Here is a 21848-nt window from a genome sequence, read left to right on the forward strand (position 1 = left end):
TTCATTCCAAGAGTTCAGCATCTTGTTTCTGAAAATAGGTTACTCAGTGGGCTTGGTTGATATTTCTAGCTGAGAGGTGGGAAATCAAATTTCAGAGATCCTTTCTTTCTGTCAGTGTTACGGAGTTTGGGGACTAGATCTGCTTTGTGCTCTGGAAGACGAGAGTCCAGGATCACTCTTGGAAGCTGAGGGCCTTCTCTTCTTAGAGTTTTAGAACATTATCAGCAGTGTATGTATTGAGTTTTGAAATTTTGGTTACAATAAATATTTGTTGACCGAATAGCAGATGGGATTGGCATGATTTAACCCACTCCAGCCTTAAGACTTAATATCTGAGAGGCCCAGAGGTTGGGTGAGCTAATAAATAATACCAAGAACACTGAGCTTTGAAATCAGGCAACTGGCTTAATGGCATCAGTTATTCAGCATAAATAAAGGTGAATTCATATCTTAGCTCTGTCACTTACCCTCTGGGATCGGCCAGATGACTTCATGTCTCCGTTAAGCACTTTAAAGACATTCTTGTTTAGTTTCAAAACAAGTCTTGTTGAAGCAGTTCTTCAAGGATGAGGAACCCAAGACTCAGATGAGTTACATGCTTATTTTTTTATATGTGTGTTTGTATAACTGTGCGTAGGTATATTTATATATATGTATACACGTATATGGCAGGCTTCCCAGGTCGCGCCAGTGGTGGTGCCAGTGGTAAAGAATCTGTCTGCCAGTAAAGGAGATAGAAGAGACACGGGTTTGATCCCTGAGTCGGGACGATCCCCTGGAGAAGGAAATAGCAACTGGCTCCAGTATTCTTGCTTGGAAAACCCCATGGACAGAGGAGTCTGGGGGGCTACAGTCCATGGGGTTGCAAAGAGTTGGACATGACTGATTGCATATGCACACAAACACACACAGATGTATATGAGGGAGTATTAGTTTTACACTTTGGGGTGAAGGAAGCCTTCCTGGAGAGGTAGCATTTGAGATCAGTGGGCCTTTTTGGCAGATGATTTACAGCAGAGTGAACCACAGAGAGCTCCAGTTCTGTAGATTGGTGGTCTGGCCAGTCCTGGCTTTGCCACTGACTAGTGCTTGATCGTAGATTAGTTATTTCACTCCTTTGGACTATTGTTTCCTCTGTAAAATTGATATGATCGTGTTTCCAATAGAGAGTTTTGAGGATTGAATGAAGCAATGCATTTAAGATGCTTAACCAAGTGCTTGGCATACATAAAGTTCTTGCTGTTATTACTGTGGCATCATTATTAACACTGATAAGGATTGGTGGGGAAGTCTTTTCACGCAGAGAAAATTTTGTCTTTTCCATTCTCCTAGCTTGATAAAATACCAAGTTTTAATAAATGAGCCTAGTTGTATTTTTCCATTTATGAATCACACATTGAATTATTGTGATTTAAAATTTGTGATTTGCAGAATTTGTTGCAAAAAAACCCCCCAAACAAACCAAAAAACCCAACAGAACAGCAGTTAATTGTTTTGATGTCCCTTGAGTTCAGGACTCATTGTCATTAGGTTGGAAGGATAATCTTTCCTCTTTATATAACTCTGTACTTTTCAGAGTACAGCTTCCACAACTGTTAGTCAGTTGATCCTAATAGTAGCCTTGTGAGGCATGTAGGGCAAGAGGATTTCAGGAAGCAGAATCCACAGGACCGGGGAAAGACCTTTATGCTGCTAATGGCCATTCCAACATTATAGCCCTGGTCTCCTGACTTACACTCTGCTTCTTTTTCTTTAGTTTCCTGTGAATAGAAGTCGTTCAGCAGACCTGAGTTGTGTTTAGTCACTGACTTGACCTTGTCAGAGTTATTTAATGTGAGTCTTCTGTTTTCCATCTGTCAAATGATGAGACTTTGAACCACACAGGATTATCTGTGATGCCGAATTTAGTTTGTGTAATGCTTTATAAGACTTGCTTTGTGCAAACTACTATGTATAAAATAAATAAGGTCTTGTTGTATAGCCCAGGCACTATATTCAGTATCTTGTAATAACCTATAATGAGAATATGAAAAGTATACATGAATAATTAAATCACCCTGCTGTACACCAGAAATTAACACAACTTTGTAAATCAGCTGTACTTCAATTAAAAAAAAAGTTGCTTTATATAATGTTATAGGGGAATGTGTATTAAGATGCAACTTTATTCATTAGTTAGTGTCTTATTTGCCTAGTGATAATCTCGGTAGGAAATATTCCTAATTCAGTGTTGCTTTTTATGTTCTTATCCTGCTTATTTAAGGATAATACCTTTGATAGTGATGTGAGGACTCCATCTTGCAAAAATGTAGGAGATCTGGGAGTGTTTGGATGGATGAATAATAACACTTCACAAAACAACCAAATTCATTTTTCACATAGCTACTTGTATTGTGTTACTTGGTGTTTCCCTTTTGTGTCTATCTCTTTCTCTCTCTCTGCTTAATATTACTCAGATGGTTGAACACTTTAAACCTTTTCAGCTAATAAAATACCTCATTTTAGAAGTTTGAGGTTTGTTTCCCATTGGAAATTTATGTGAGGGGATGCTTTTTACATCTGAATATCATCTGTTCATGAGTGTTTATCAGTTATTTATATACCGTCTTTGTGAACCTCTGTCAGAGGTAGGTGAATATGTTGTTCTATAAATACCATATTAATTGGAAATTACAAAATGTAGAGTAGAGGTTCAGTTCAGTTCAGTCGCTCAGTTGTATCTGACTGTGACCCCATGGACTGCAGCATGCCAGAGTAGAGGTTAAGTAGAACAGATTATTTTTATACTCTTATTCTTTCTTGAAGTATTAAATATATACATATGCATTTGTTTATTAAGTTGTTGAGTTATTATGAAAACCTAATTTTAAGTTTTCTGATAACTGATAAAACCTGTGTTAAGAAAGAAATTTTGCATTTTACCTGTCTTTTTCTGTATGATAGGTTGGGTAAAATTACTGAGGATAACTTGAAAGTGCCATTTATGAGTAAGAAGACTCTTTTTAGTTGGCATCTGTATTTTAAGAGGTAGGTGAAAGAGAAGTCATCCTGTGAGAGTCCGGACATTTTCTGTGGGTCATGGGCGTTTTGCCCCCTTTCTGGGGTGTGACAGGCTGGGAGCACTTACTGCGCTGCGGTTTCACAGGTGCCGTTGTGCTGCCTGTGCCGCGAGTCAGGCAGAGGTGTGTGACTGTTCCACAGTGATGGACAGAGTAACTTAGGGAACTGTATCCGAAATGCACATTTTTCTTATCCACACGAGGGAAACAGTTTAATAAGTGTCTGCACTTGAATAGATTTGACTTAAATAAAAAAAAATGATACTCCAATTAGGAAGATCAAAACTCAATTTAGTAAAAAATTTAACATAGGGTAAGAAGCTTTTTTAAAAATTGGGTAAGTGCACCGAATTGGGTAATGGATTAGACATAAACCTTGTTTATCACATGCTCTCATTTGCCAATGGATAGTCTGTTTTTGTATTGTTATTTTTAAAAAATTATTTATTTTTGGCTGCGCTGAGTCTCTGTTGCTGTGTGCATGGTCTTTTCTCTAGTTGTGGCGAGTGGACGCTACTCTGCTACTCTTTGTTGCAGTGCATGGGCTTCTCAATGCAGTGGCTTCCCTGTAGCAGAGCACGGGCTCTAGGTGCCTACGCTTCAGTAGTTGCAGCTGGCAGGCTCTAGAGTGAGGGTTTAGTAGTTGTGGCGCATGGGCTTAGTTCCCCTGTGGCATGTGGAGTTTCCCTGGATCAGGGATCAAACCAGTGTCTCCTGCTTTGGTAGGTGGATTCTCATCCACTGTACCACTGAGGGAAGTCCCTGTTTTTGTATTATTTTTTTAAATTTAATAAGCTTCTGTGAACCCACCATCAGAACAAAAGTTAATCCTTAATAACCTACATCTGACTTCATAGGTTCTTCTTATGAAGTCTCCCTTCATTGGTTCTCCCAGCTACCCCATCCCAGTGCCTTCCTGCGACAGCATTCTCAGCTTAAATTCTGTATTCACCATTCCCTTGTTTCTGGGTTTGTGTATAGCTTTATCATATCTTTATAGATTCTTAGATAGTATATCTTTTTATTTGGTTTTAATTTTATAAAAAAGATACTCTATATGTAGCCATTTGGGACATAGTATTTTTACTTAATATTGCATTGCTGAGGTTTATCCATATTGCTGTATGTCTCTATAGTTCCTTCACATTGCTGAATAACAATCCAATGCATTAATATACCATAGTGTATTCATTTATTCTTCTGTGAATGGGCATTTTGCACGTTTTCCAGGATTTTGCTTTTTTTGCACAGTTTCGCTGTGAACATGCTAATGTTCATATGTGTATGTTCATATGTATGTATGTATGACACATACATATCTATGTATGTGTGTAAGTTTCTCTTTGTGTATATACCTGTGAGTCAAATCCCTGAGTATGGGATTATTTGATTTGTGGAAATTATGCCAAACATTTTTTCCAATCTATCTATAAAAGACTTTATGGATCTATTTCCTTTTTAACACTTAATATTGCCAGGCTTAATTTTTACAGCTTTAGTGGATATAAAGTGGTTTTCATTTTTATTGGTCTTGTGGTTTCCCCCCCTTGTGAAAAGGTTATGACTTTTTTCTCCTCCCTCTTCTGTGTTGTCTGTGCTTTTCTTTTGGATTTTCAGTCATCTTTCTATATTTTTGATGCTTCTGTTGGATATATGTTTTCCAGAAGTCTTTCCAGTTTGTAGCTAATTCTTTCAACTTTCTTTGGGGTGTTTTTTTTTTTTGATGAACAGAAGTTCTAGATTGTAATACACTCGTATTTTGTAGTCAACACTTTTGTGTTTTTGAGGACTCCTCTGCCTTTTTTTCATTTCATATGCCAATATCTGTTCATGTTAAAGCTGACATTTGAAGTCCTGAGATTGCAATGATAGAATAACAGTGAAGGAAGAAGATAGTTTAGAAAAGTGAAAGCAGAATGAGGAGTGTATTAGAATATGTGTGTGTGCACTCTGTTGCGGCCAAGTGATGTGGCCATCACTCCCCTCTTCACTCACTGTGTTCCATCCACACTACTGTCTTTGCTGTTTCTCAAACACTGCACACCATCCCCACCCTCGAAGCCTAACTATGCATAGTGTATCCCTGACAGCCACACAGTTCCTCTGCTTCTTCAGGTGCCTGCTCAAATGTCACCTCATTATGAGCCCAACTCTGATTACCCTGTATAAAACAGCAACCCCTCCTCCAAAACACCACTGATCCTGTTGTCTCCATATAGGATTTACTACTGGCATTTGATATCTTTGCTTGGCATAATCTTTGTTTTGGACATATAGTAGCAGTTCTGGCACCTAAGGAGAAACGCAAATGAATTTCTCAAAATATTTTCTCATACACCATCACATTCTATTCTTACAACAGCCCTGAAAATTAGTGAAAAAATACAGTGGTATAAATTTTTTTATAAACTTCTAAAATGCGAAAGCACAAATATACAAAGACATTAAATGACGTTAAATATTTGTGATCACACATTGGTAGAGCTATCCTTAGAATTCGGGCTGGATCTCTAGCAACTTTACAATTCATATTACTATGTCTAAAGAGCAGGTATATATTTAATTTTGCAGAGTGATCTTTAAAAGATCTAGTTCTTTAAATCATGATCAAACATGAAGTAAAGGCTGAACTATATGTGCCACAGTACCTATTTATTGTCTTCTCACTAAGCAGCTGTGATAGAAGGTCATCAGAGTATCTTTAGAATTGACACATCTTGGGACAACTCTGATCAAAAAACAAAGGGGTGCGGGGGAATGAATGTGCCAGGAAGCAGTATCCTCTGCCCTGCTGTGCCCAAGATAGCACACTTTAGTGTAAACCAGCATCTTGGTAATAAACAAGGTTCAGACACTGTCTTTGGTTTTCAAAAGACTTTTTGTAATTCTACAGAACAGAGTATCACAAAGAAACCATATCTGGAGACAGAATGGACAAGAGTATTTCCCTTAGTTAGGTTTGCAAAATGACTTCAGAACCTGCAATCTAGTTATAAATAAGGACTAATGTTTAAAAAGAAAATAACCAATTTTAAAACAAGTCATTTTGTTTTCACCTTGGCAAAATAAACAATAAGTCTTAAATGTAAAAAACTGCATAAATTCAAATATTACATCAATACAGAAAATTTTCATATACAACAGTGCTAAAAATGAAGAAATATATCAGATTCCTCAATAATATAACAGTTTAATTTCCAGCCTCTTGCTAGCACTCATTCTCCCTTTCTGGCATACTCTGCCACAGTTGGAAACTGTGTATCTAGGTCAGAAAAGACAAGCAGCTTTTCAGAACAGCTCAATATCTTTGGCACAAGTATTGATATTATAATTCACCCCTTTCACAAACTCCTTTTAAAATACAACCTGTTGTAAATCACAAGATTAGTACTGCACAGACAATACAGTAGTCTAATATTTGTGAAAAGCCACTGGAAAAAATACTAAAATGCTAGATTTAGAAAACTGATGAAAAACATGAGACAGGCAACACAATGTAGTTAGTGTAAGAGCAATGGATTTGGAGTCAGAAGATGTGCCTTCTAATTCCAACTCTGCTACAATAAGCTGTCCAATTTTAAATAAATTTCAACCTCTCTGAGCCTCAATGCTTTCATTTACAAAAGTAAAAGGGTTAGACTACACCTGGATTACTTTTTAGGTACCATCTGTTTAAAACATGATTCCGTGATAAACCGGAAATCTACAAGTATATTTTATATGACACTGCTTAAATGTATTCCTTAAAAGTATATATTTTCACAGTGTAATCAAATAGTGCATGTTGATGTTTGGTAGAAACCAATATAATACTGTAAAGCAATTATCCTTCAATTAAAAATAAAAAATAATGTAGCTAAAACCAAAAAAACATAATTGAAAAATCTGAATGCTGAAAAGCTGATAACATGGAATTATTTCTGGGGGTTGATAATGAAGTGTGGGTTTCTTTTGGGAGAGTGGTAGATATATACTATACAGAGATTAGTGTATATAGTAAAGTGTTTACAGATGAAATTAAGTGAAAATCTGGGATCTTCTCTAAATAATCTAGCTGAGGGGATGAGGGAGAGTGAAGTAAGTAAGGCTGGCCATATGTTAATAATTACTGAAAACTGCTGACAGACATTTTCTCTGTACTTCCCAGGGGTTTTCTCCAGTTGTAGAGGTTTGAACATTTCTGTAATAAGGTTTTTAAACAGGAAAAAAATTATCAAGAATCTAAACAAACAAACTTCAACTTATCTGTAGTAAAAAGAGATTGTCATATGTCATATTTTCTTCAGTACAACAAACATGTCTCCTTTAGAGAATCCACGATGTAACTGTATAAACCAAAGCAGGTAAAATTATAGAAGGATAAACCTAGTGAAGGAAGCAATTCAGTAATAATTGATAGTAAAAAATGTGGATATGCTACAAGCAACAATATTATTCTGAGAAACTCCAATACATAAAACACAGTAAGATAACAACAATACTCACTACAGCACTTTTCATAATCTCAAAATACTGGAAACCTAAATGTCCATCAACAAGAAAATGAAGATATAAACTATAGAGTAAATGAACTACAGTGATACATTTTACCATCTAAATTCAAAACAAGGTTGAGTGAAAAGTTTAAAGTTGCAGAATAATAAGTACAAAATGATGGCTTTTGTTTAATCTTGAAAATGTATAAAATATTCCATATAATTTATAGATAGAAACACACACACTTCTTTCAGTATAAACATCCAACACAACACACAAAAAATTCAAGAGTAGTTATCCCTGGGAAAACAGGGATCAGAGAGGGATATACACACAATACTTATCTGAGATACTATTTCTTAGAAAAACAATCTGAAGTAAATTTGGCAAAACATTAATATGTAAGAAAAGCTGTGTGTGGTAAGTATACAGTATTTTTGTTAACATTCTATTTTGTCTGTATGCATGAAATTTATTTTGTAAATTCAAAATATTTTTTAAATTTAAAATATTCAGAAACAAAAGGAATCTTGCTTGGTCCTCTTAAACAGGAAATTATGTTAGCTCTAGCTCTAGCCTTTGGGGATTAAAAACTTTTTCAATTTAAACTAAATACTGACATTGGACATATGACCCTAGGAAGCTCCCCCATCAAGAAAGATTATAAGGTTTCTTTTTTTTTTTTTAAAGTGGAATGAGACATATTCTTACATAGAATTTGACTAGGGGAACAACCAAAGACTTTCAAAATATCAGAGTGTGTAAGCTAAAGCCACTGTCACTGTTAGAAAGGTCCCAAAGCACTACAGGAGGCAATACTCCTCAGAAACATTCCAGTTTTAAATACTTGTGTTGGGGTATTTGTGGAAAGTCTAAGGTGCTTCCCTTTTGCTATTTGGAACCAGTCTGTTGTTCCATGTACAGTTCTGACTGTTGCTTCCTGACCTGCATACAGGTTCCTCAAGAGGCAAGTCAGGTGGTCTGGTATTCCCATCTCTTTCAGAATTTTCCACAGTTTATTGTGATCCACACAGTCAAAGGCTTTGGCATAGTCAATGAAGCAGAAATAGATGTTTTTCTGGAACTCTCTTGCTTCCTCCATGATCCAGCGGATGTTGGCAATTTGATCTCTGGTGCCTCTGCCTTTTCTAAAACCTGCTTGAACATCTGGGAGTTCACAGTTCACATATTGCTGAAACCTGGCTTGGAGAGTTTTGAGCATGACTTTACTAGTGTGTGAGATGAGTGCAATTGTGCGGTAGTTTGAGCATTCTTTGGCATTCCCTTTCTTTGGGATTGGAATGAAGACTGAGCTTTTCCAGTCCTGTGGCCACTGCTGAGTTTTCCAAATTTACTGGCATATTGAGTGCAGCACTTTCACAGCATCATCTTTCAAGATTTGAAATAGCTCAACTGGAATTCCATCACCTCCACTAGCTTTGGGCTGGAAGAAGCACAAGCTGGAATCAAGATTGCTGGGAAGAATATCAGTAACCTCAGATATGCAGATGATACCACCCTTATGGCAGAAAGTGAAGAGGAACTCAAAAGCCTCTTGATGAAAGTGAAAGAGGAGAGTGAAAAGGTTGGCTTGAAGCTCAACATTCAGAAAACAAAGATCATGGCATCTGGTCCCATCACTTCATGGGAAATAGATGGGGAAACAGTGGAAACAGGGTCAGACTTTATTTTTGGGGCTCCAAAATCACTGCGGATGCTGATTGCAGCCGTGAAATTAAAAGATGCTTACTCCTTGGAAAGAAAGTTATGACCAATCTAGATAGAATATTAAAAAGCAGAAACAGTACTTTGCCAACAAAGGTCCGTCTAGTCAAGGCTATGATTTTTCCAGTAGTCATGTATGGATGTGAGAGTTGGACTATAAAGAAAGCTGAGCACCGAAGAATTGGTGCTTTTGAACTGTAGTACTGAAGACTCTTGAGAGTCCCTTGGATTGCAAGGAGATCCAACCAGTCCATTCTAAAGGAGATCAATCCTGGGTGTTCATTGGAAGGACTGATGCTAAAGCTGAAACTGCAATACTTTGGCCACCTCATGCGACGAGTTGACTCACTGGAAAAGACTGATGCTGGGAAGGATTGGGGGCGGGAGAAGGGGACAACAGAGAATGAGATGGCTGGATGGCATCACCAACTTGATGGACATGAGTTTGAGTGAACTCCGGGAGTTGGTGATGGACAGGGAGGCCTGGCATGCTGTGATTCATGGGGTCGCAAAGAGTCAGACACGACTGAGCTGAACTGAAGGTGCTTCCCAAGTTTCTCTAACCTGGCAGAACTCAACCTCCAAGTTTTGTCACCCCTGTAGATTTTGTCTTATAGGCTTTTGCTATAGGAAAGTCTAGATTTGGTCATAGACATTGTTATGGGAGGGCTTCCCCAAGGGCTCAGGAGTACAGAACCAGCCCACCAATGCAGGAGACATGGGTTCAGTCCCTGGGTTGGGAAGATCCCCTGGAGGAGACCTGACAACCCATTCTAGTATTCTTGCCAGGAGAATCCCATGGACAGAGGATCCCTTGGGGGCTACAGTCCATGGTGTCACAAACAGTTGGATGGGGGGATGAGACCAAGAAGTTAATGGGAATCAGATTATTGGAGATTTGTAGGCCATTATTAGGTGTTTACTCAGAAACCAGAAGCCATTGGAAGGTTCTGAGCTGAGAAATGACATGACCTAATTTTAAAAAAACTTTTAATTTTATAATGGAATATAGTTGATTTGCAATGTTGTATTTCAGGTGAACAGCAAAGTGATTCAGTTGTGCATATACATATATCCTTCAAATTCTTTTCTCATATAGGTTATTACAGAACATTGAGTAGAGTTTTCTGTGATATACAGTAGATCCTTATTGATTATCTATTTTATAAATAGTATATTATTAATACCAACCTTCTACTTTATTCCTCCCCCTAACCTTTCTCCTTTGGTAGCTATAAGTTTGTTTTCCAAGTAAGTGAATCTGTATCTGTTTTACAGTAAGTTCATTTTTTTAGATTTTACATGTAAGTGATATTATATTTGTCTTTGCCTGATTTCTCTTAGTAAGATAATCTCTAGGTCCATCAGTGTTGCTGCGAATGGCATTATTTCATTCTTTTTTTGGCTGAATAATGTTCTATTGTGGGCTTCCCAGAATACCAGGCTTACCAGGTGGTGCAGTGGTAAAGACTCCACTTGCTAATGCGGGAGATGCAAGAGATGTGGGTTCAATTCCAAGGTGGAAAAAACTCCGTGGAGTAGGAAATGGCAGTCTGTTCCAGTGTTCTTGCCTGAGAATTCCATGGACAGAGGAGCCTGGCAGGCTGCAGTCCATGGGGTCACAAAAGAGTTGGACACGACTGAACAACTGAGAACAGTATTCCATTGTATATATGGACCACATTTCTTTTATTTTTTTCATCTGTCGAGGGACATTTAGGTTGCTTCCTTGTCTTGGCTGTGACATGACCTAATTTAAATTTTAAAGGGAACGCTGTAGATGCTCTTACTGAGAATGAACTTAAGGTGGGGAAGCAAGAGAACAAGGTACAGGTGAAGGGTTTTGTGATGGATTAGATGTGGGTGTGAGAGGAAGAGAGGTGTTAAGGATGACTCTCCTAAGGTTTTGGCCTGAGCTTTTGGAGGATGGGGTAGTTGGCTTCTGAGAGAGGGGAGACCGGGAGTGGTAAAGTTTTTGTTTGTAAAGTTTGTTTTTGTTGTGTTTTTTTGAGGGACAGATCAGGAGTTGGTTTGAGACACATTAAGTTTAAGATGTTTATTAGATATTCAGGTGGGTATGTTGGTTATGTACTTGAATGGAGTCTGGAACTCAGGGAGGTATAAATTTGGGTGTCCTCAATGTATACATGGTATTTAAAGCATCAAGCCTGGATGATCCTGCCAAGGGAATGGTCTAAGATAGTGAAGAGATTAAAGGTGAGGTCTGTGACTCTTGAGAGTCCCTTGTACTGCAAGGAGATCCAACCAGTCCATTCTAAAGGAGATCAGTCCTGGGTGTTCATTGGAAGGACTGATGCTGAAGCTGAAACTGCAATACTTTGGCCACCTCATGCGACGAGTTGACTCACTGGAAAAGACTCTGATGCTGGGAAAGGTTGGGGGCGGGAGGAGAAGGGGACGACAGAGAATGAGATGGCTGGATGGCATCACGGACTCTGTGGACATGAGTTTGAGTGAACTCCGGGCGTTGGTGAGACAGGGAGGCCTGGCGTGCTGTGATTCATGGGGTCGCAGAGAATCGGACACGACTGAGTGACTGAACTGAACTGAACTGTGTCCAGAAGCATTATAACATTAAGATTTGGAGATAAGAAAGAAAGGAGAGGAATTTATGAAGTAGGAAGAGAGTGGTGTACTGGGTGGGAGCCAAGAGAGGTAAAAGGTTTAAGTGTGGAGAAGTCAGCTATGTCACTGGTTGCTGAAGGTAGACTAAAGGCAAGGACTGAGAATTGTTCACGGCACTAAACACCATGGAATTCCTGTGGGACCTGACAAGAACTGTTTGAGTGAAGCATTGGGGTAAGAGGCTGATTGAGGTGAGTTTAAGAGAGAATGGGAGAAGAGGAAATGGAAACCAAAGTGTAAACTCAAAGAATTATGCCCTAAGACAGGCAGAGAAACAGGCCATGGGGAGTCAGGAATCAAAGAAAGTTATTCGAGAGGAGAGGGATGATTACTGGAGTGATGTTCTTTTTTGATTTTTTTGTTTTGACCACCTGCATGGCATTCAGAACTAGCATGGTATGCAAAATGTCCCTTAGGGAATTTAACCCGTATCCCATTCAGAGGAAGCATGGAGTCTTGGCCACTGGACCACTGGGGAAATCCTGGAGTGATATTCTTGAGGGGATGGGATCTAGAGGATTTGAGTAGAGAGATTTCCACTAGATAGGAGTAGGGACAATTCGTTTGTAATAACAGGAAGGAAAGAATAATATATGGGAAAAGATACAGCAAGGTTGATATTTTGCTTGAAATAGGAAGCAGTCAAACCAGTCAATCTGAAAGGAAATCAGCCCCAAATATTCAATTGGAAGGACTGATGCTGAAGCTCTAATGCTTTTGGCCGCCTGATGTGAGGAGCCAACTTAACTGGAAAAGACCCGGATGCTGGGAAAGATTGAAGGCAAGAGGACAACGGGGCGACAAAGGATGAGATGGTTGGATGGCATCACCATCTCAATGGACATGAGTTTGAACAAGCTTCAGGATATGATGAAGGACAGGGAGGCCTGGCGTGCCGCAGTCGATAGGGTCGCAAAGAGTCGGACATGACTTAGTGACCGAAGATCAACGGTAAAGGAAACAGAAGGAATGTGAGGATATGGGAAGAAGATACAGATGCGAAGAGATGAGAGAAGATGTGAAATTTTACTTAGGAGAGTGGAAAGTAAATATTTTTTTCATTTAGTCTCCTTGGACATTGCAGGATGTTTAGTAAATGCCAGGGTTCTACCTTGTGACAGCCTGAACACTTTACCTCACATTTGTAAATCCCTGAAGGTTGCAGTACCACCCCTGCTTGGATTGGAAACTTGGTTATTCCTTTAAAGATTAGATCATGAATTTGGGAAAAAACAAAAAACACTGTTGTGTGATTCCGGCCCCCCCCCCCCAACTAATTTCCAGTGTTACTAGTAGGGTATAGTTAAAAGGGTTGGGATTTTGCCAGGATAGGATAACAAAGGGGATTGCTGGTGAAAGTGAGTGATAAATGATGGATTGTGTTACTTCAATTGGATAAAGACAAAAATGAGGGCATGCAAAGGGTGGAGGGACTCTGAAAAGTGCTGGGGTTAGTAGCTTGTGGGCCCTGGTGGGGAATGGGTGCCTGGCATAGGAAAGGAGATGAGAACATAGGAGGATTGGAGTAGAAGCAATGAAGAGGCCAGAATTTTAAAAGGATCATCTATCTGGTTATGGGAATTACGAAAAATTATGCCAGGAGTTTGAGGTGAGCTAAGTACAAGTCCTGAAGGAGTGGGAGAGGGTTTGGGGGATTAATCCAAGATGGGTGAAATAAGTTAAATAGGAAATTGTGCTTATGGTAGAAGAGTCTGAAATTCCCTGTTAGTCACTATAATGATGACAGCCATGCAAATGTGTGGGAAGAGAAGGTGACCTTTCATATGGAGGCTTCTAAGTTACGGCTCTCTCTAAGGAAAGAGAAATCTGGGGTTAAATGCAAATTTTTGTTGAGCCTCTCCTGAGTGCAGGGCATGGTACTGGATGCTGTGGAGATAAAGGTAAGTATTTCATTAAGGAGCTTATCATAAAAATAATGAAAACTGAGTAAGAGAAGTGTCATAAAGGAAGTTGAAAAAGGACTGAATGACTCACGGGAGATATTATATTAACCTCAAGTATTAGGTAAGGCTTCCTGGAAGGGTAGATTTGAGATGGACATTTGATGACTAGAACAAGGACAGATCATGGTGGAGCAGAGGTTGCAGTCTAGATAAGGGAAAGGGTTAATGTGAAGCTTAGTGTTAGCACGTTGCATGGTATTCTGGGGAAAATTCATTATCTTCTTTTTGGTTGGAACTATAGTGATGAGAGAAATGACAGGGACAGAATTGCATTTGTGTTGTATTATGGAGGGCCTTGGTGATACCCAGTATCTCAGTGGAGTACCAGTTGTTTAGCTAATGAGTAGTCATTGAAGGTTTTAAAGGGGAGCTTGATGTTCTCAAGAGTTTGCAGCAAAGATGGGCTGAAGCAGGGATAGAATAGGAGAGGATTTATTCTTGTAAATAGTAAAACATGGCAAAACTATACACAGTAGAGATCAAATTGCCAACATCCGCTGGATCATCAAAAAAGCAAGAGAGTTCCAGGAAAACATCTATTTCTGCTTTATTGACTATGCCAAAGCCTTTGACTGTGTGGATCACAATAAACTGGAAAATTTTGAAAGAGATGGGAATACCAGACCACCTGATCTGCCTCTTGAGAAACCTGTATGCAGGTCAGGAAGCAACAGTCAGACTGGTTCCAAATAGGAAAAGGAGTATGTCAAGGCTGTGTATTATCACCCTACTTATTTAACTTATATGTAGAGTACATCATGAGAAACGCTGGGCTGGAGGAAGCACAAGCTGGAATCAAGATTGCCGGGAGAAATATCAATAACCTCAGATATGCAGATGACACCACCCTTATGGCAGAAAGTGAAGAAGAACTAAAGAGCCTCTTGATGAAAGTGAAAGAGGACAGTGAAAAAGTTGGCTTAAAGCTCAACATTCAGAAAACTAAGATCATGGCATCCAGTCCCATCACTTCATGGCAAATAGATGGGGAAACAGTGGCTGACTTTATTTTGGGAGGCTCCAAAATCACTGCAGATGGTGATTGCAGCCGTGAAATTAAAAGACGCTTACTCCTTGGAAGGAAAGTTATGACCAACCTAGACAGCATATTAAAAAGCAGAGACCTTATTTTGTCAACAAAGGTCCGTCTCATCAAGGCTGTGGTTTTTTCCAGTAGTCATGTATGGGTGTGAGAGTTGGACTATAAAGAAAGCTGAGCACCGAGGAATTGATGCTTTTGAACTGTGGTGTTGGAGAAGACTCTTGAGAGTCCCTTGGACCACAAGGAGATCCAATCAGTCCATCCTAAAGGAGATCAGTCCTGAATATTGATTGGAAGGACTGATTTTGAAGCTGAAAGTCCAATACTTTGGCCACCATATGTGAAGAGCTGACTCATTTGAAAATACCCTGATGCTGGGAAAGATTGAGGGCAGGAGGAGAAGGGGACGACAGAGGATTAGATGGTTGGATGGCATCACCGACTCGATGCACATGAGTTTGGGTGAACTCCAGGAGTTGGTGATGGACAGGGAGGCCTGGCATGGTACGGTTCATGGGGTCGCAAAGAGTTGGACACGACTGAGTGACCGAACTGAACTGATACACAGTAGTGTACGAGACTTTCAAATCTTTGAATTATAAACATCCTTAGTAGTAAAAGAAGGAGTGAGACTCAGGATTTCCATTCTTATGCTATATCAGGAGCTTGCTTCATTTATGTTTTCTTTACTTGACTTTCAGAACAGCACAGTCTTCATTTTCCTATCTCTCAGGCCACTTTGCTGACTCTAGTTGTGCCTCTTTTTCCTTTTCCATGTTCATTAATCGTCATCCTTTGGTGATCTTGTGGCTTTCCATACTACCTATATGCTGAAAAGCACCAAATTTGCATCCTAATCTAGACCTCTCTTCTCATCTCTAGGTTCATATCCAGTTACCTAATTGGCTATCTGATAATTATCTCAAATTCAACATGTCCAAAACTGAATTCTTGATCTTCATCCCAAAACCTCCTCTGCATGCACCTTCCATAATTCAGTTGCTCAAACCAAAAACCTTGAAGTCAGTCCTGAGGCCTCCACTTCACTCCCACTGCACATCCATTCTACTAGGAAGACCTGCCATATTTCCCTTCAGAATGTATCCATACTCTGATTGCTAAACTCTCTTAGTGATACACCCTTCCTTCTTTACTATGTATTTCAACATAGCAGTCATGGTGATTTTTTTAAGACGTAGTCAGATATTGTCACTTCTCAAAGCAGTCTAAGGGTGTCTCACTCAGTAGAAGCCATAATCTTTAAAGTGACTATAGAAAGACCTCCTGTATTAGGAGTTGACAAACTATGGCCCTGGAACCTCTTTGATCTACTGCCTGTTTTTGTATGAACTGTGGGCTAAGAGTGATTTTTATGTTTTTAAATGGTTAAAAAACTGGTATTTTGTGACATGAACATTAGATGAAGTTGAAATTTCAGTGCCTATAAATAAAAGTTGAAGTGGAATACAGCCACACCTAATTGTTTGCATACTGTCTTATGGCTACATGTGCACTACAGAGGCAGAGTTGAGTAGTAGAGATCTTCTGGTTCCAAAGCCTAATGTACTTTTTATCTGGTCCTTTAAAGAAAAAGTTTGCCAGCTTCTGCCCTGTGTGATCTGGTCCCTTACTTGAACCTGCAGTCCTCACTGCCCTTCTCTCCTCATGTACCCTGCTTCAGCCTTCCAACCACAGTGGTCTCCTTGTTGTGTCTCCATCTGACCAGGCACATTGTTTTTCCCTTGCTAGGAATACTCATTCCTGAGATCTCTGCGTGGCTTGTGCCCTTTCCCCACCAAGGTTTACTCAGGCATCAGCTTCTCAGTGAAGACCAACCGTAATCCCACCCTCTTCTGTATAGTATCTGCACATATTTGTGCTGTCCCCTGCTTTCTTCCCCATAAGATTTCACACTTTCACACATACTGTTTAGATTACTTATTTTTACATTTATTGTTTTTTGGTTGTTTCCCCTGCTCTGGACTTAGAAGAGTGGGAATTTTTGTCTGTTTTGTTCACTGATCCAGTCTAAGCGCCTAGAGCAGTGGCTGGCTTATTATAGATGTTCAGTGAAGACTTGTTGAGATGCACTGAATTACTGGTTCTTTAACCAAATGAGTCATCTGACTGGTGGATACAGCTCTGTCATTCTGTCCCTGTTGTCAGGAATGGGGAAGGGCTAGCGTGTGTGCCTTCAGTGAGGAGATGTGTTTTCTAGTTACCACTTCCTTGAAAGGGTTACTTGATAACATCTTTTCCATTCTGCTCACTGATAGTAAGTGTTCAGAAAGCTTTCTGATTGACCTAGCAGGCTTGCACAGTGCATTTTATGTTAGGAGTGCAGCTGTCCTGCCATATTTGTTTACGCTATTAGTTGAGTAGGGAGCTTTTTGCCTGTGCCCAGTGTTGCAAGGCTTCAAATGATGTGGTGGGATTGAACTTTTCCATCATGATAAGTGTTTCCAGGTAGGAATGAAAAGCTGGATTTTTGGAGTAGATATATGTAATTTATGGGTTTTCCAGTTTAGCTTTCTCATATGTGCCTTTTTAATATAGAAAGTAAAAGGAAATTTCCAGAGGAAAATACTGAAATTCAGTATTTGTTTTTCAAGTTAGTATTGTACAGAAACTTAATGCCACCATATAGGAAAAGTTTATTTGAAGGGATTTGGAAGAATTATTGAGTTTATATGTATTTGATCTTCTTTTAATGTGTCTGAATTGGTTCATTTTCGTATGTCCTGTACTATCAAGCACAGTACCAAGTACAGAATAGATGATAAATAAGTATGTATTTACTAGTGAAGCTCTTTATCTTAAACTAATCCTCTTGGTATATCAGTGAAGTGTCTTTTTCTTATTTTGCCCATCTTTAATACAGTGAACAATAATGACAAACCTAGACAGTGTATTAAAAAGCAGAGACATCACTTTGCCCGCAAAGGTCACATATAGTCAAGGCTATGGTTTTTCCAGTAGTCATGTTTGGATTTGGGAGTTGGACCATAAAGAAGGCTGAGTGCAGAAGAATTGATGCTTTTGAACTGTAGTTTTGGAGAAGACTCTTGAATCCTTTGGACTGCACAGAGAGCAAACCAGTCTATCCTAAAGGAAATCAACCCTGAATATTCATTGGAAGGACTAATGCTGAAGCTGAAGCTCCAGTACTTTGGCCACCTGATGTGAAGAGTTGTCTCATTGGAAAAGACCCTGAGGCAGGAGGAGAAGGGATTGACAGACAAAAAGATGGTTGGATGTCATCACCGACTCAATGGACATGAGTTTGCGCAAACTCTGGGAGATGGTGAAGGATAGGGAGGCCTGGTGTTGCTGCAGTCCATGGAGTTGCAGCAAGCTGTACGTGACTGAGTAGCTGAACAACAAAATAGTTTTCTGGTGATGTGTGTAGGCTTTTCCATGTATAGTACCATGCCATCTGCAGATAGTGACAGGTCTACTTGTTCTTTCCAATTTGAATTATCTTTATTTCTTTTTCTTCTCTGATAGCTGTGGCTAGGATTTCCAAAACTATGTTGAATAAAAGTGGCAAATATGGGTCCAGAGCTTGATGTTTGGGTAGGGTGTTTACTCTCCATACTAATGACTGAAAAGTGCTGTTGGTGATCCATAATTTCTCCACTATGTCAGCTTTTCTTTTTTTTTAATGTTTACTTGGTTGCATTTGTTCTTAGTTGTGGCACATGGGCAGAACACCCGGGCTCAGTACTTGCAGAACTTGGGCTTAGTTGCTCCGTTGTATGTGAGATCTTAGTTCCCTGACCAGGGACCAAACCTGCATCCCTGCTTTGCAAGGTTGATTCTTACACCACTAGACCACCAGGCAAGTCCCACTACATCAATTTTTACTTAGCACTCTTCTCTATTCTTCTGTTTTCAACCAACTTTCATGTTTGACTTACTGGTTTTACCTTTCTATAGAGAGCAGCTTGTGGATTTTGTTTTCAGTTCTCATGTAAATGTACAGCAGTCTTTGGCTGCAGGATTCACAGCCAAGTACCGGATGGTTGAATCCTCTAGAATAGAGTAAGGTTGAAAATGGGAAATGCAAAAAAGTCTAAATAGTATAGTTTGATCTTTATACAAAAAATAAAATTCTGGTGACAGGGTGGTCTTCGAAATGTCTCTTAATGTTGATCATGCTTTAGTTTGTGTCTTAACTTTGTTATATAAAAGGACCCTGTGATTTGCATTATATGTATGTTCCCTCTTCACTTTGATTTGATATATGGAATAATCTAAGTTCCATCTATTGTTTTTGTTCAGTCGCTTAGTCATGTCTGACTCTTTGTGACCCCATGCACAGCAGCATGCCGAGCTTCCCTGTCCTTCACTATCTCCTAGAGTTTGTTCAAACTCATGCCCATTATGTCATCTCATCCTGTTGTCCCCTTCTCTTACCCTCAGTCTTTCCATAATTAGTTGTTATGTAACTCAAAAAACTCAATCTTCACTGGCTTATTTCAGGTGGATTTCATAAGTCAGAGTTAGGGAAGTTGGTTATAAGATGTGAATTGTGTTGCATGTAGGTCACAACTTAGTATCATTTGACTATGAATGTGGATCTGTTTTTTTCATTTGTAGTATTGCTGCTAAGTCACTTCAGTCGTGTCCGACTCTTTGAGACCCCATAGACGGCCTCCTACCAGGCTCCCCCGTCCCTGGGATTCTCCAGGCAACAATACTGAAGTGGGTTGCCATTTCCTTCTCCATTTGTAGTATTGGGTAGAGTTAAATGTCACCTTTAACTTTGCTGGTCCTAAAAATTCAAAAAGGATCTTTTTTTCTTTAAGAGAGTAACTGTTAGGAAATTATTGTAGATAAAAGGAAAAAGGGGATTTCCTTATTTAAGGGAAAATTTAAAGGAAGTATTCTTGCCTGGAAAATTGCATGGACAAAGGAGCCTAGTGGGCTACAGTCCATGGGGTTGCAAGGAGTCAGACACGACTGAACACACAACAGAGCACAACACACACAACACTGAGATGAAGAAGCTGTTTCTTGTAGGTGTTTATGTATTCTGTGGTGTGTATTTCTCCTGATAGTCATGTAATGTATATGTTCTATTTTAATAGTCTCTGGTTTTTCTTTCTTTTTTTTTACAGTTGGCTTGTAATATATAAGGACCTCATCAGTGTTCAGAAAAGCTTATTTTTACCTTACCTGGAATAAAATCTCATAAAAGTGGAACATAGGGGTAACAGAATGAGTCTTAGGCCTCTGGGCAGAAATATGCTTGGGATTCTGGTGACAGCCATTCATGGGTGATGAAAGAAGGATTGAGTGGAATATTCAGCAGTGTGACATAGCACTGCATATAGGTTGAGAGGGCAGTAAGGTCTTTAGGGAGTTAGGAAAGGAGAGCCAAAAAAGCATGCTGAATTTTAGACCTGAAATGATTAAAGAAGAGACATTGTTCCAACATATATTGTAAGTCTGATGGCAGTGTCAAATGGAAAAGCCTCATGGTTACAAGCAAAGGTATTGTATTTCCAGGTGTCCTTATCTACTTTTCAGATAGGCCTGACTGATGCCAATTTCTGTTGAAAATCTCATGGTTAATTGCAACATTTTCCCCACCAATAGTAGTATTACATTTTCTGGTTGTATTTCTTTACTGAATCTGTTTGTTGATGTATTCATCTCATTGAGTACAAGTTAGTTGTCTGCCACTTTGTGGCTACCAAGAGAGTTTTCTCTGGTCATATCACTTAGGCTCTTGGGCCCAGGCCTTCAAAGGATGTTTTAGCTTTTGTTTAAAATAAGTAATTTTCCATTATAAAGATTGTTCTGTTTTATTCAGTAATATGTTTGTGGGTTTCACCCTCTGATATGAAACTAATCATAAATAAGCATTTTTGAAAAGTTGTTTTTCTTTTTCTCTTGCAAGTGTACTCTAGAGAACAAGCCTTCAGATATCTTTGCCATACTGACTCTGAGCCATCAGGGGACTCAGGCTTATGAGGAGGTACTGTCACACAAAACAGTGTCTAGTGAAGACGACAAGAAAGAGGGGAAAGGATCGGAAGAAGAAGCTAAAATACTATAGAAAACCATGGTAGGTTATCATTTATAATCCCTTAATTTAGTTACCAAAGAGCTCAGTCATTTAAAGTTGAAACTATTAACAGTGAAGGCAAGTAAAAACAGTGGTGTTAATTTTTGGCTCCAGTGCATAAGCTGAAGATGCCATTCTACTATTTAAGCAAAGCGAATGAGTTCAGATTTATTACGAGCCCTTCAAACCACAAGATGGAGCCCCATGAGCCTGCAGTCCATAAATTATTAAATACAAAGGAGGGAATGTTCATAAATAATATTTTCTAATAAAACTGGTATTAGCAAACTGATACAAATGGCTAAGGTGACCTTGAACTTGAAATTATATAATTTTTCTCTAGCCTTCTACCTGAAGCTCAGTGTTTTAAAGTCCTGAACCAGTTCTTTAAGTAATGATTTGAAGGGTTTGTAGTTTGTAAAATGCGTGTGTATTTAACTGAAAAAGACACCTTTTTTTTCATGTGATTTTGATTTTAAAATAAGGTCAAATATTGAGTGTATTGAGGATACTGAACCAAATATCCTAGAAACCTTAGTTTTTGTGGAAAGTTCATAGTTAAACTGAATTTGAGATATTAGATGAGGTCATAACCTTTCCTGCCTAATTTTTGGTAAAATATGCTGAATTTTTTTGCCTCGAATTTTGGTTCTGAAGGATATGTGATTCCTCCCCGCCCCCACCAAGTGTTAGTGAGGCTTAAAAAAGATAACTGGAGGAAAAGCACAAAATATTAATCATCTGTGTTTTTGAAATATGTTGTTTAGCAAGTCTGAAGGTATTTCTTTAAGAAAGATTTTATTTAAAAAAAAATTAGTTCTAGGGTTTGTTCTAGCAACTTAGTTGACTTGCTGTCTAAA

The 21848-nt window shown here is 39.0% G+C and overlaps 1 protein-coding gene across 5 annotated transcripts in view; it reads left to right on the forward strand.

Annotated features, from left to right (window-relative positions):
* Nucleotides 1–21848, forward strand: part of STRBP (spermatid perinuclear RNA binding protein) — a 148476-nt gene that overhangs the window by 54524 nt on the left and 72104 nt on the right. For all 5 annotated transcript variants that reach the window (XR_008682539.2, XM_055400888.2, XM_088841158.1 and 2 more), the window contains exon 2: nt 20821–20988. Coding sequence is in view for 4 of the 5 variants with exons in the window: in XM_055400888.2 (XP_055256863.1) it covers nt 20986–20988 (3 nt within the window). In the remaining variant the exon portion in view is untranslated. The remainder of the gene's footprint in view (nt 1–20820; nt 20989–21848) is intronic.

This window comes from Moschus berezovskii, chromosome 11 (assembly GCF_049115385.1).
Source record: "Moschus berezovskii isolate FMDL1 chromosome 11, NW_MosBer_1.0, whole genome shotgun sequence".
In the NCBI taxonomy this organism is placed as follows: Eukaryota; Metazoa; Chordata; class Mammalia; order Artiodactyla; family Moschidae; genus Moschus; species Moschus berezovskii.